The 11,219-nt window shown below is 56.7% G+C and overlaps 1 protein-coding gene across 13 annotated transcripts in view; it reads right to left on the bottom strand.

Annotated features, from left to right (window-relative positions):
• Positions 1–362: 362 nt before the first annotated feature.
• Positions 363–11,219, bottom strand: part of CPEB1 (cytoplasmic polyadenylation element binding protein 1) — a 43,023-nt gene continuing 32,166 nt past the window's right edge. For 10 of the 13 annotated variants that reach the window (XM_032990477.2, XM_042804259.1, XM_042804261.1 and 7 more), the window contains 9 exons: positions 10,597–10,823; positions 8,707–8,959; positions 8,275–8,388; positions 8,065–8,169; positions 6,924–7,060; positions 5,519–5,717; positions 2,854–2,948; positions 2,528–2,608; positions 363–1,835 (listed from right to left, as the gene is read on the bottom strand). In XM_032990477.2, the coding sequence (XP_032846368.1) occupies positions 1,725–1,835; positions 2,528–2,608; positions 2,854–2,948; positions 5,519–5,717; positions 6,924–7,060; positions 8,065–8,169; positions 8,275–8,388; positions 8,707–8,959; positions 10,597–10,823 (1,322 nt within the window). In that variant the 3' untranslated portion in view covers positions 363–1,724. The remainder of the gene's footprint in view (positions 1,836–2,527; positions 2,609–2,853; positions 2,949–5,518; positions 5,718–6,923; positions 7,061–8,064; positions 8,170–8,274; positions 8,389–8,706; positions 8,960–10,596; positions 10,824–11,219) is intronic. The other 3 variants (XM_032990478.2, XM_042804260.1, XM_032990480.2) reach the window with 2 other exon arrangements.

Raw genomic sequence — 11,219 nt, 5'->3', positions numbered from 1 at the left:
GTTGGCCCTGGGCAGCCCCCACTGCATCCCGTGTCCTGCACCCAGGACCCCTCCAGCTCTCACCCCTGCCAGCCAGCCCCCCAGGCCATCACCCCTCTGCCCGGGGCGGGGTGGGACATCCCAATTACCCTCATTAACTTGCTGCCCTAAGTAGGGGAAGCTCCAGCTGGAGCCTGACCCACTGACCAAGCCAGTGGTAATTGGCATCTCAAAATGCAGCTCCCAGCAGAGAGCTCCCCCCCAGCACCCACACGTTCCCCACTCCCCACCCTGCTCCCACACCAAGAGCAGAAGAGACACCGCAGCCCTCTAGGTCATGGAGATCTCCCAAAACCCACAAGCAAAGAGCACAAGAGGTTGTCTTTTTTTTTTGCTGCAACGTGTTTATTATGTGCCAAAAACTACACCACAGCTTACTCCACGCGTCTGTAGGAGAGTGCAGTCTTGCCTGCATATACTACAATGAGGTAGAGACTTCACACACAGCTTCACGAAACCCCACAAAGAGCAGCTGGGATATGCAACAATGCAACATCAGCTCAGCAGGAAAAAAAAAAAAAAAAAAGGGAGAAATTATGACACTGGTTCTTTGGCACACAGCTTCCAATAGAGGGGAAAGTAAAAAAAAAAATAAAGTTCTCAAATCCCAGCAGCAGCATTTCAGTTGACTGCACCGTAACTCCGTACATTTCATAAAGGAAAGGAAAAGTACTTGTCCCCTCTAAGAGAAAGGGCTCCTATGAACCTTCATCTGTCCACCGAAATGCAGCCCTTTTTTAGCTAGTTACAAAAGAAAAAGTAAGTCCTGTGACTTTGTGTGATTAAAAACCTCTATCAACCCCCCTTAAGTGCAACTTAAAAAAGTGCAACAAACTATTTAAAACTATATACAGCAGCTCAGAGATCATTTATCCGGTCCAGTTTCAAATCCAAAAAAAGCCCATCCTGTTCTGTTGCAAACCCCTCGATTTACAACTTTCCATCAGCAGCCCCCAGACACAAATTGCAATAATGTTAAAAGCTGCCAGGAAAGAAAAATCTCTCGTTTCAAACGACTTAAAAACTGTTTAAGAGTGTAAAAAGGAACTGGTAAAAACCCTTGAGCGTAAAATATGAAATATGATTTGGTTTAAATGAAGAGCAAAGTCTCCTTGTTGTTACAGTAAAAAACGCCAGCTGAACATTCAGTTTTTTATGCCGTTCAGATGGGGGTTAAATGAATGGAAAGGCACTGTATGGCAACTGCAAAAAAATGGAGCCAATGAGACCTGCATTATTACCATCAGTATTGCAAGGAATGTAAAAAAGCGCCTTTAATAAATAAAAAACCTAGGTGAAGGCATCTGCATAAACACCTTCTCAACACGTGGCCCTTTTTTTTTTTTTTTTTTTTTTTTTTTTTTTTTGCTTCTCATCAGCAAACTAGGAACCAAAGTCTGGGAACTGCAGAATTGCTTGAGGGGCGCTCCCCCCCCCTCAAAAAACCCCCAAACAAAACCCGACAAAATTCACTGTGCATTAGTGCAGAAACAAAAAGACCAGCAAGTGCAAACGTGAATGTAAGATTTTTTTTTTTTTTTTTTTTTCCCCATTAGTCCTCAGGAAGCACGTTCCCAGCCTGGGTCTGGCACCAGCAGGCACGCTCGTGCGCTCTTCCACTTGGCAGGTTAACAAAAAGGACTTTCTCCTGCGCCTGCGGCGGCCCCCGAGCCTCGGCGGCCTCTTTAGCTGGAGTCTCTGTTCTTCTGGTTGCGCATCAGCGGGCGGTGGTGACGCAGGACCTCCATGGAGTGCTGCCAGTGCCAGCAGGAACGACAGAAGTACTTGAAGCAGATCTGTGGGGAGAGCAGAGGGGCAGCGCCGGGGAAGGGGCTGGCCAGGTGGCATCCCCCTCCCCGGCCCTTCAGCCCCCCCACACGCCGCAGTGGCCGGGCTTTGAAGAGGGAGGGAGGGAATTCCAGCAATGCTGCCAGCGTGCCCAGCTTCCAGCCTGGCCCTTTCTAAAGAGGTTTAGGCAAAAAAAAAAAAAACAACCAAATACACCAAAAAAAACCCCAAACCCCCGATCTGGGCACCGGCCAGCACTGGTGAGTGGGAGCTGCGGCTGCTCCCCCCGAGCTGGGGCAGCCGCCGGGCTCTCCCCACGCTCCCGGCTGCTGCCCGCGGAGCCTGGCCGAGCTGCTTCGCCCGCAGAGGTCAGCCAGAATTCCCTACGTTTTGGGCAGCCCCTCAGGACTGACTGCGGGGTGACGGCACCCCCAAGCATCCCCCGGCTCCGGGTAGGGTGAAAAGCCACCTTTGCCTCCTGGTCAAACCCAGCGCTGCCCACCCCCGGAGGGCTGCACCTCCTCCAAAACAAGGGCCCGCCTGGGGTTCTTGCCAGAACACCGCATCCTCCCCGCTCAGCAAGGGACAACAAACATCCCCAGACACTAAAGCGAACGCTGCTGCGAGCAGTGGAGCCTGCTCCCCTCCTTGCAGACCCCCCCCCCCAACCCCAAGCACAGACAGCAGGAGAAAGCCTTACCTGGTCTCTGCAGAAGAAGGGGCCAGCCTGGGCGCTGCAGACTTGGCACATGGAGTCCTCCAGGTACGGGTCGATCTGAACCTGCAGGAGAACCAGGCAGTGGGCACAGAGCCGGTGCTGGGGGGCGACTGCCCGCTTCCCTAGGCGACCCCAAATCCCCCCACCAGCACCCCTCGCAGCTGGCGGAGCAGCTCCCCACCTCCCCCCGCCTGCACAGGGATATGGGGCAGGCTGGGCGGGTCACGGGGCTCCCAGCAGTACCCCCCCCCCCCCCCCCCATCAGGCAGAGATTCAGCTCCCCGGGCTGTACCGTCAGCACCACTCACTTTTTTAGTAAACTTGGTAGTTTTGATTTCCACAAACGCAGCGGTCACTGCCTTCAGATAGCTGCGCTGGTTGTTAAAGGTGACACGGCCAGACCCTGCAATAAACCAGACCACGGGGGCGTTAGGGCTGAGCCAGCACCTAGGGCAGGAGCTGGTGGAGGCCGAGCGAGCTGCCGCCAGCACCACCCCTTCCCCGGTGCCGCTCAGCCACCGGCGGGGAAGCAGCTTTTCCAGGGAGACCGTATCCAAGGCCCCGCAGCTCTGCCTGCCTCCTTTCCTTCCCCAGGCAGTAACAAAAGCACAGCAGGCAGCTGAGAGCAGAAAGGCTTTTCCACCGACACCTCCGGGCTGGTTAAGACGTGAGCTCGCGGGCGGCGGCGCTCCCAGGAGGACTGGCAGCAGCCGGGGCACTGCCGAGGCCAGCGCAGCAGCGGGCTCCACGCCTGCACCTGAAATAAGCCGGTGCTGAGACAGCTCAGCAGCTTTTATTTCAAGCTTCCCACTCATCCCGGAGCCTCGCATTTCGCGGCTTCGCTGCCAGTCAGCAGCATTCCTGCACCACTCACGCCCAGCCGAGTTCTGTTAAGCTCCAGGAAAACATCCGCGCTTACCGACGAGTTCCTTTTCTGGGTGTGAAGGGGAGCTTTGGGTGCCCCCAGGCCGTCCAGCCCGTCGGCAGGGCTGCTACAGCTCAGCGCACCGCTGGCAGCCACAGCCCAAAGCGCTACCCAGAACCCATCCACTCGTCTCCTGTAGCATCACACGAGACACAGGCTGGGGGTCCGACTCAGGGTTCCTCTGCCTACAGGGATCGCAGCTGCACTTGGGATCCGCCTTCTTTTAAGGGGGTCAGTTCCCTCTCCGAGTGGGACCCCTGAAAGCCGTCTTGGGCAACAGTTTTCTCCTGATCAGCTGGTCTCAAAGGCAGTTGCACAGAACCGGAGCCAGACACTGATTTCTCACAGCACATGCCTCCAGAAGAATCACCCTCTAGGCGAGATGATTCGGCACAAGGCAGGTTACACGCAGTGGTCTTCCCTTGAGGAGCCTTCTGCCAAGCCAGGGCCAGCAGTCAAACAAGCCCGAGGCAGCATCTCAGCACAGGAGATGCTTCAATCGGCACAAAGTTAGGGTGCAGTTTAATTACTGAAATTGAGTTTGTATTGCTGCAACTTTAAGATAACTTCAAGGGTGGAAGTGCCAGTCTGCTCTTGGGAGCCAGAGATCTCACCTACGCAAGAAAACAACCTGCACAAAGCCACAGGGGGTGTTAAGGTCACCTCACAGTGCCTGCACACTAAACTGCTCTGTGCAAGACTTCATCCACAGTCGCGCTAAGGATTTGCTTCGAGCCTCATTCTTCCATTCCCAGTCCTTTGGGACTGTTCCCCCCAAAGCCACTGCAGTGGTTACCCACTGCAACACCACAGGCACGTCCGAAATCCAAGCCTGGACCAGAAAAGCCTGCAAGCTGTCCAGAAGCAGTGACCAGCAGATGACAGCTCTGCCCTACCAAACTCTGCCATTGTTCCTGGCGACTCACGGGAGAGTCACTGTCCCTTCTGAAGTACGCAGCTTGCTACAGCCTGAGCCTGGAAAGCTGGTCCTTCTGCTCAAGCTGTAGGGTTTTTCCACACAGACCTGCAACCTCAGTGCTGCCCTCTGGCCCATTTAAGGCCACCAGGAAGGCACAGGAGAGGTGTGCCGTGTCATGTTTCAGCTCCTGTGAGATGATAAGCAGCAAGCACCCCGTTCCCCTTTGGGAGGCCGCAGGGACAGGGCTGCTCTCTGGGTTACTGCAGGGGCTGCACTTGTGACCTGCCCCTCTCAACCACACAGCCCTGTCTGGCAGATGGGACAAAGGCTCCACCTTTTCCACCTGCAAGAGCGCAGTAAGGTCTACCTGGAGCAGAGGTCATGGTTCAGCTTGAATCGTGGGCAGCAGGCTTGCTGCCTGCAGCAGGTTGTGGTCTCAGCCCCAGGAGGGGAGTGCTGTCTGCAAGTCACACTCACCATCCCCAGTGCCCTCTCTGACCCTGGGAAAGGTGAGGCCCTGAGCTGAGGTGGACACGGCATCCCCAGCCAGGACATGAGGGGGAAGCCTCTTCACTTGTGCTTCTGGCTGCCTTGGAAGCCCGAAGCGACAGCACCCTCAAGGGGAACCCAACAGGACAGTGGGGTCATGACACTGCCCCACAAGTGCCAGTTCAGCTGAGCTGCCCACAGCCCTGCCCTGCTGCCCACCAGCTGGCACTGCCAGCAGCCAGTGGGGCTGAGTTTGCCCTGAGAGGCAGCAGAAGCCGGGGTAAGACCCACAGCCATCTCCGTTCTGGGGATGGAAGAGTGGCTAAAGCAGCATCTAATGCCCATTAACAGCACTGAACAAAGGCCGGAAACCCTTCAGCAACGCCTAAAGAGATGTTAAAAACCTTGAGCTGCTCTGGAATGATCTAGGGCCTCCCAGTTTCTAGGCACAGTGGCCCTGTCAGCCCTCCCCACGGCCAGGAGCACTGACTGTGGAAGAGGGTGGCTGGACATCTGCTCCCAGAGCAGGCAGAGGCAGAGCCTGGCAGTCTTCCCCACCGAGGGACCAAGCCAAGGGCACTGCTGCAGCCTCAGAGCGTGCCCGTGCGCGACTGCTGACCCTGGAGGGATCCTCACTCACCAATGGGATACTTGTGCTTGTCCGTGTCGATGCCAGCATAGATCACCCCTCCAAACAGGTCACACATGACGGCTGCCAGGGCCTCTGCGTTCAGCATCCCGTGCAGAGCCCCCACGAACACCGTCTTGCTGGGGTCAAGCCGCTGCGAGGGGCTGCGTACAAAGTTGCTGTCTGCCAGCACCCAGGGGATCACCTGCACCTGAAACCACACGCAAGAGGGCTGGGTCAGCCAAAGGCCTGCAAAGCCACAGGCTGGGATGCTCCATGGTGCCCCCCAGCTGACAGCAAAGGCCACCCCAGACCCTCAGACTTCACCCCCAACCGGCAAATGTCACTTTGTTGTTGCTGCTGGGGGTCCACCATCCAGGGCACTACAGCTCCGGAGCTCCAGCCTTGCTCCAGACACCTCCAGAGGGCCCGTTCAGCGGAACGGGGACAACTGCCACACCGCTCTGCTTCCAGCCAAACTGGAATCTAGAGCACTGGTCCCTTGGGGCTGGCAGCCAGGAAATAATCCACGCCTGAGTGGATTTTACCTACTGCCTGCACCCATGTTTACAGCCACCAGATGCCTCCCTGCACAGAGGGCTGTTATTGGAGGAGATCAATGAAACAACCCACCCACTGCCAGTTTTGACAGGAGCTTCCATCTGCTAGACAGCTGATATAGGGCTCCGAAGAGGAGAAACTTCTGCCAGAGCTAAATCACCAAGCATGAAAGTGCTGCCAATAGCCAGACACCAGGAGAGCTGTCTGGAGTGCAATTAGTTTGTGCCTGTCTAGGTAAGAGCTGAATCTCAATTCTTTTAACTCCACAAACTCACACAGTTGTACCTGATCTATAGCTAAGGTCCCCCTTTATGGGAAAGGCCAACCTGAGCCTCTGGCAGGCTCAGCACCTCCGCAGCGCAGGTCAGCCAGCCACGGCTGCGTTGGGGAACAGCTGCAGCTACCAAAACACCTGCCTGTGGGGAGCATGAAAGCCATGCTTGCTGCAAGCAGGTCTAATAAAGCACCAAAGGGATCAAAGTCTGTCTCTGCAAGCAAAGGTGTACTGCTTCATCCTCCTTTCAGCAAAGGCCCTGTTCCCGTGCTCCCTCCCAGCTAACTAAAGCTGCTTAGCTTCACAACGCCAGGGTCTACCACTGACTCAGGAGCACCAGGTCACAGCACGGCACAAGCTGAAGGACACAAACACCGATGTGACATTTCCCTTCTTGCCTGCATCCAGCCCTACTGCAGGAAAGCAGCAATTAAAGATGGCCAAGAGCCAGTCTGACTTCTGCTGCTGCTTCAGCCCTGCTTTCCCGAGGCAGAGTAACACCGCGCACCCCCTTTGTCTCCAAGGATCTCATCAGCATCCCCCGCTGTCACCTGCAGGGCTGCTCTCGTGGGTCTGGCTCACCTCTTTGCAGCGCATCCTGCGGCTGGACATCTTGAAGTAGTACTCACTGAGCCCATCGGGGCTCAGCAGGTCCTGGGAGCATGCCTGGAGCAGAGCACGCACGGATTTCTCCGACTCAAACACCAGGTAGACATATCCTTTAGAGGGGAAGGGAAAGAGGCAGTTAGAACTGCAGCAGAGGAGAAACAGCTTGTCCCAGTTTGCAGACACCCTCGAAAGCACTCTCAGATGCCACCCAAACATCTGTACTGCATCACCCTTGCTGTCCTCAACCCCTTCTAGGGGAGGGCAGCGATTTGCAGCACCTGCCCCAGCAGACTCTACATACGAGATCCACCCGTGACGCAGAGAGCCACGCTGGGAGAGAGCCCAGACTCGGCACGGCACAAGGGGGCAGGTTGCTCACGCCCAGTGGCCATGTGGGTCACTGTCCCCCACGCACATCTAGACGTGGTAAGTGAGCACCACCAGCCTGGCCACAGTTTCCAGCTCTGCAGGAAAACAGACTTTGCTTCGTATTTAAGATAACTTGGCCCAGAAATAAAAGTTCAGGGCTTATATTAAAAAAAAAAAAAAAAAAAAAAAAAAAATCACTCCCGCCAGCGCTCTGCACCTTGCATTGCTGTGGTGTCTGAACGAGGCCATCAGGCACCACCGAGCCTACAAACTAGTCGCTCCTTACCCCGTAACTCATTCCTGCTTACACACCACACCAGCCCAGCTACTTCAAGACAGGATTATGCCCCGGGTGCTGCTCGGCTCACCAGTCCCCACAGCCTGCCAGCTCGCTGCAGACGCACATTTGGATTCACCACACGCGCTTTATGCCAAGGGCACACACGCTTTGGGGGCTGGCGGCTGTCACCCAGGGCAGGACAGCCCCACGTGGTGGGGCTCCAGAAGCAACAGAGAGTGTTTCCCCCCCCGTCCCACGCCTCTGCCCAGCCCTGCTAGGGATGGGTGGGGACGCCAGGTTCAAGGGGACAGTGCTCCGCAACCATTGGTGCTGACCCAAGTGAGAGCGGGACATTTACCCTAGGGTGCTCTGTACCATCCAGTCACCAGCATGCAGCCGTACCATCCCAGCATCCGTGCTGTAACATAGCATGGGAAAAAAGTAACCCTACCGTGTCGCTATTACCTTTAGGCATATTACCTTTGGGAGGGCAGCGTGGGTGTTTGCCATCCTTACCAGGCCACTCCACACTCAGTGAGCCAAAAACACGGAAGGTGTTGATCAGTCCAGCTACAGATAGAAGGGGAGAAGTCAGCATCCCCCCGCAGAAGCTCCGTCCTACACCCTCCTGATGCCAAAACCCACGGCCTCAGTGCGGGGACAGAGGCTGCTCACCTTCCGTAATGTCCCATGGGACTCCTCCCAGGAACACTTTGCAGGAGTAGACGGGGTTCTTGTAGTTTCGGGGAGGCAGCTGCCCACTCCAGGTGCAGGTTGCTTCATTCACAGCTTGGACAAGCACAAGCAACACTCAGTACAGGACCATTTACTTCCCACTCTCCCACAGGTCTCCAAGCAGATCCCCGTATTCCACAACTGTAGGTTGGGCAGAGCTGCAGCAGCAACAGGCAGCTGCTGCCCAGAGAGCCTGCCCGTTTCTGTCAGCAGGTAGATTCCACGTCAGGCTGGCACATGGAGAAAGGTCTGACCTGCTGCAGACTCACATCCAGCCACATTATCTGCACAGAGACCACCCATGTGCCCTCCCAGAAGCACAGGACTATCACCCACAGGCTGAAATCTGCCGAGACCCACCATCCAGCTTACCTGCTGCTTGCCTATGAAGCCTGGCTTCTCTTTCGATACTGAAGGGGTCTTCTGGAGAGTCCAGGAGATCCCAAGAAGGCCACGCAGATGCTCCAGGCCATCTTTTTGATGCATTAGCTGGGGAGGAGGTTACTGCAGCCAGGGCAGCTTGATCTTGATCCAGTCGGGATCCCACTCCCATCTTTAGGGGGTCTCTTGACACCCCAGTGAGCGGGGGCAGGAAGGGCAGAGGCGGGGAAATGCGAAGGCTTGACTGCAAGAGAGAGTTCACATTACAACCCAGCTCCCACGTACGAACACATAATACCCGAGGCCATCTATCACTCTGGGGCCCTGCCCTCAACCACAGCAGGAGAAGCAGCTCTGATCTCCTGTTCTCCTGAGACCCTCCGAGGTCTGGCAGAGGCAGGAGAGCATCCACCTCACTTGTCCCAGCAGCCCGATGGAATCTGTGTCCCTGGAAAAGGCCTGCCTCCGCAGCCACTTCCCACCGAACCCGCGCCAAATGATCAGCAGCAGGGATTGCTAAGCAGGAGGCACCCTGCAGACCACAAAGCCAGCAGCTCCCCTTTGCCTGCACAGCCCAAAGGACAGCTGCCACCTCCAGGAAGCCTCAACCACCCCAGGAGGATCCCCATGTTTTGCTCCGGGCCCTGCCTGCAGCAGGCAGGGCTTGCTGGCAGCACCCACGAGCGCTGCAGGCAGCCAGCTGGCCCTCGCCCTCTGCAGAGCAGCTCCCAGGCCTGCCTGACCAGGGTGGGGGGCTCAGCTGGCTGCAGCCCCAACTGCTCGCAGGTTTACCATGCCTCTCCCAGGGTGGAAGGAGTAAAAGCATGGATTAATAAAACAGCAGGGATGCGAGACTCTGCAGCTTCGTGCCAGCTGCTCTGCGGACCTAGCTGTGCGCCGCTGCGGCACTGCTGCCCACGCCGAGGCCGTGCTGGGGGAGACCTGACCTTCACAAACAAGGCCAGCACAAAGCTCTGCTTTCCTGCACTGCCTGCCATCACCAGAGCCCAGGGTGCTGTAGCTGCTTACAGCACTCCTGCTCGAGTTCCTGATTCTCCAGGGTGGATCACAGGAGAAACCAACCCCCCCAATCAAGCCAACTGTGTCCTTCATGCCCACCCCAACATGGGGGTTAAGGCCACAGCTGCACCACAGCAGAGCCAGGAGCAGCTTGGCCCTGGCTTCAGCCTCCCATCCCAAGGACGAGCTGTGCAGCAGCACCCATAGGGCTGGCTGGAGCCAGGCTGTCCTGCTGGCACCCAGAGCTGCTGCTCACACTGCAACACAGACCGGGTCAGCAAGACAGACACTTGCCTCGCTCACTGGCTTCCAAATTTAGCAATGCTTTAGGGAACAGGAGCAGGCTAGACCCAGTTTGTTCTAGAAGAAACAGCCCCGAGATGGAGAAGTGCAGTCAGCAAACGGAAAGGGCAATTAAAGGCAGGGACAGGAGCTCCTGAGAAGTCCGTGCTGGAGCCTGGAGGCCGCTGTGATCAACCACTGCCCTGCTGTGCTTGGGATACAGACACCCTCCTGTCACACACCAGCTCAGGCCATTCAGATCCCTCTGGGAGCTATTTTAACCCATTAGGGCTGCAACCACAAAGCCAAAGGGCCAAAACATTATTTAGAAGAAAAAAAAATACAAGAATACCGCTAGCTTACGCTGACAGGAGACTGCACAAGCAGCCCTTCTTCCAAACCCTGGGGCTGCAGGAGAACCTCTCTGTGTCAGTGTGGGCATAACGGGTCCCTCCAGCACTCCCTTTCCTTCCCAAGCCAGCACGGCTGCAGCTTACAGCCCCCCAAGGCTCTCCCACGCTCCCCAGAAACACAGCAAGACACCAGGAACCGCAGAGTGGATGCAAGACCCAAACTTACAATCAAGTCTGAGAGGTGGTCGGAGCCGGAGCTGAACCCACTGGTGTCCGAGTCCGAGGGGCTGCTGGAGCGGGAGTCCAAGAGGGAGCGGGAGTCCAGGCGGGAGTTCCTCAGCGTCGGCGTGGAAAACTTTTCTGACAGGTCCGAACCAATGGGGTCGAGAGGCAGGAAACCCAGCGGGGGCTTCCCCAGGACATTCCCGAGAGGGTTACTCAGCATGCTGAGAACTGCAACAGAGAAAGAGCCTGTCAGTGCTGCAGCACAACACACCTCCTTCCCTCCCGGCTCTCGTGGCGGAGGCCCAGGAGGGTACTGGGCTCCTGTCAGCCCTGGAACAGCTCGTCTGGGAGGTGGCGTGTCTGGCAGGTACCGACCCCCTGCACAGCTCCAGGAAGGCTGCACGCTCTTTGCCATCAGCTGCGGCGCAGTGCTGCACAGCCGGAGCCAACAGCAGCAGCCTGGTGTGGCTGACAAACACGAGGGTGGGTTACTTTCCCCAGATCACCCAAGGAGATCCCGCTTCACCTGGGAGCAGAATTGGAGACCCCACATCCTAGTTATAGCCCCTGGACAGGCATCCCACTCAGTCCACATCATTATGCCGGCATTTCTTGCTGCCTGTG

The sequence above is a fragment of the Tyto alba genome, unplaced genomic scaffold, assembly GCF_018691265.1.
Source record: "Tyto alba isolate M040663 unplaced genomic scaffold, T.alba_DEE_v4.0 Super-Scaffold_41, whole genome shotgun sequence".
NCBI lineage: Eukaryota > Metazoa > Chordata > Aves > Strigiformes > Tytonidae > Tyto > Tyto alba.
This window is presented reverse-complemented; position numbering and strand designations above follow the sequence as displayed.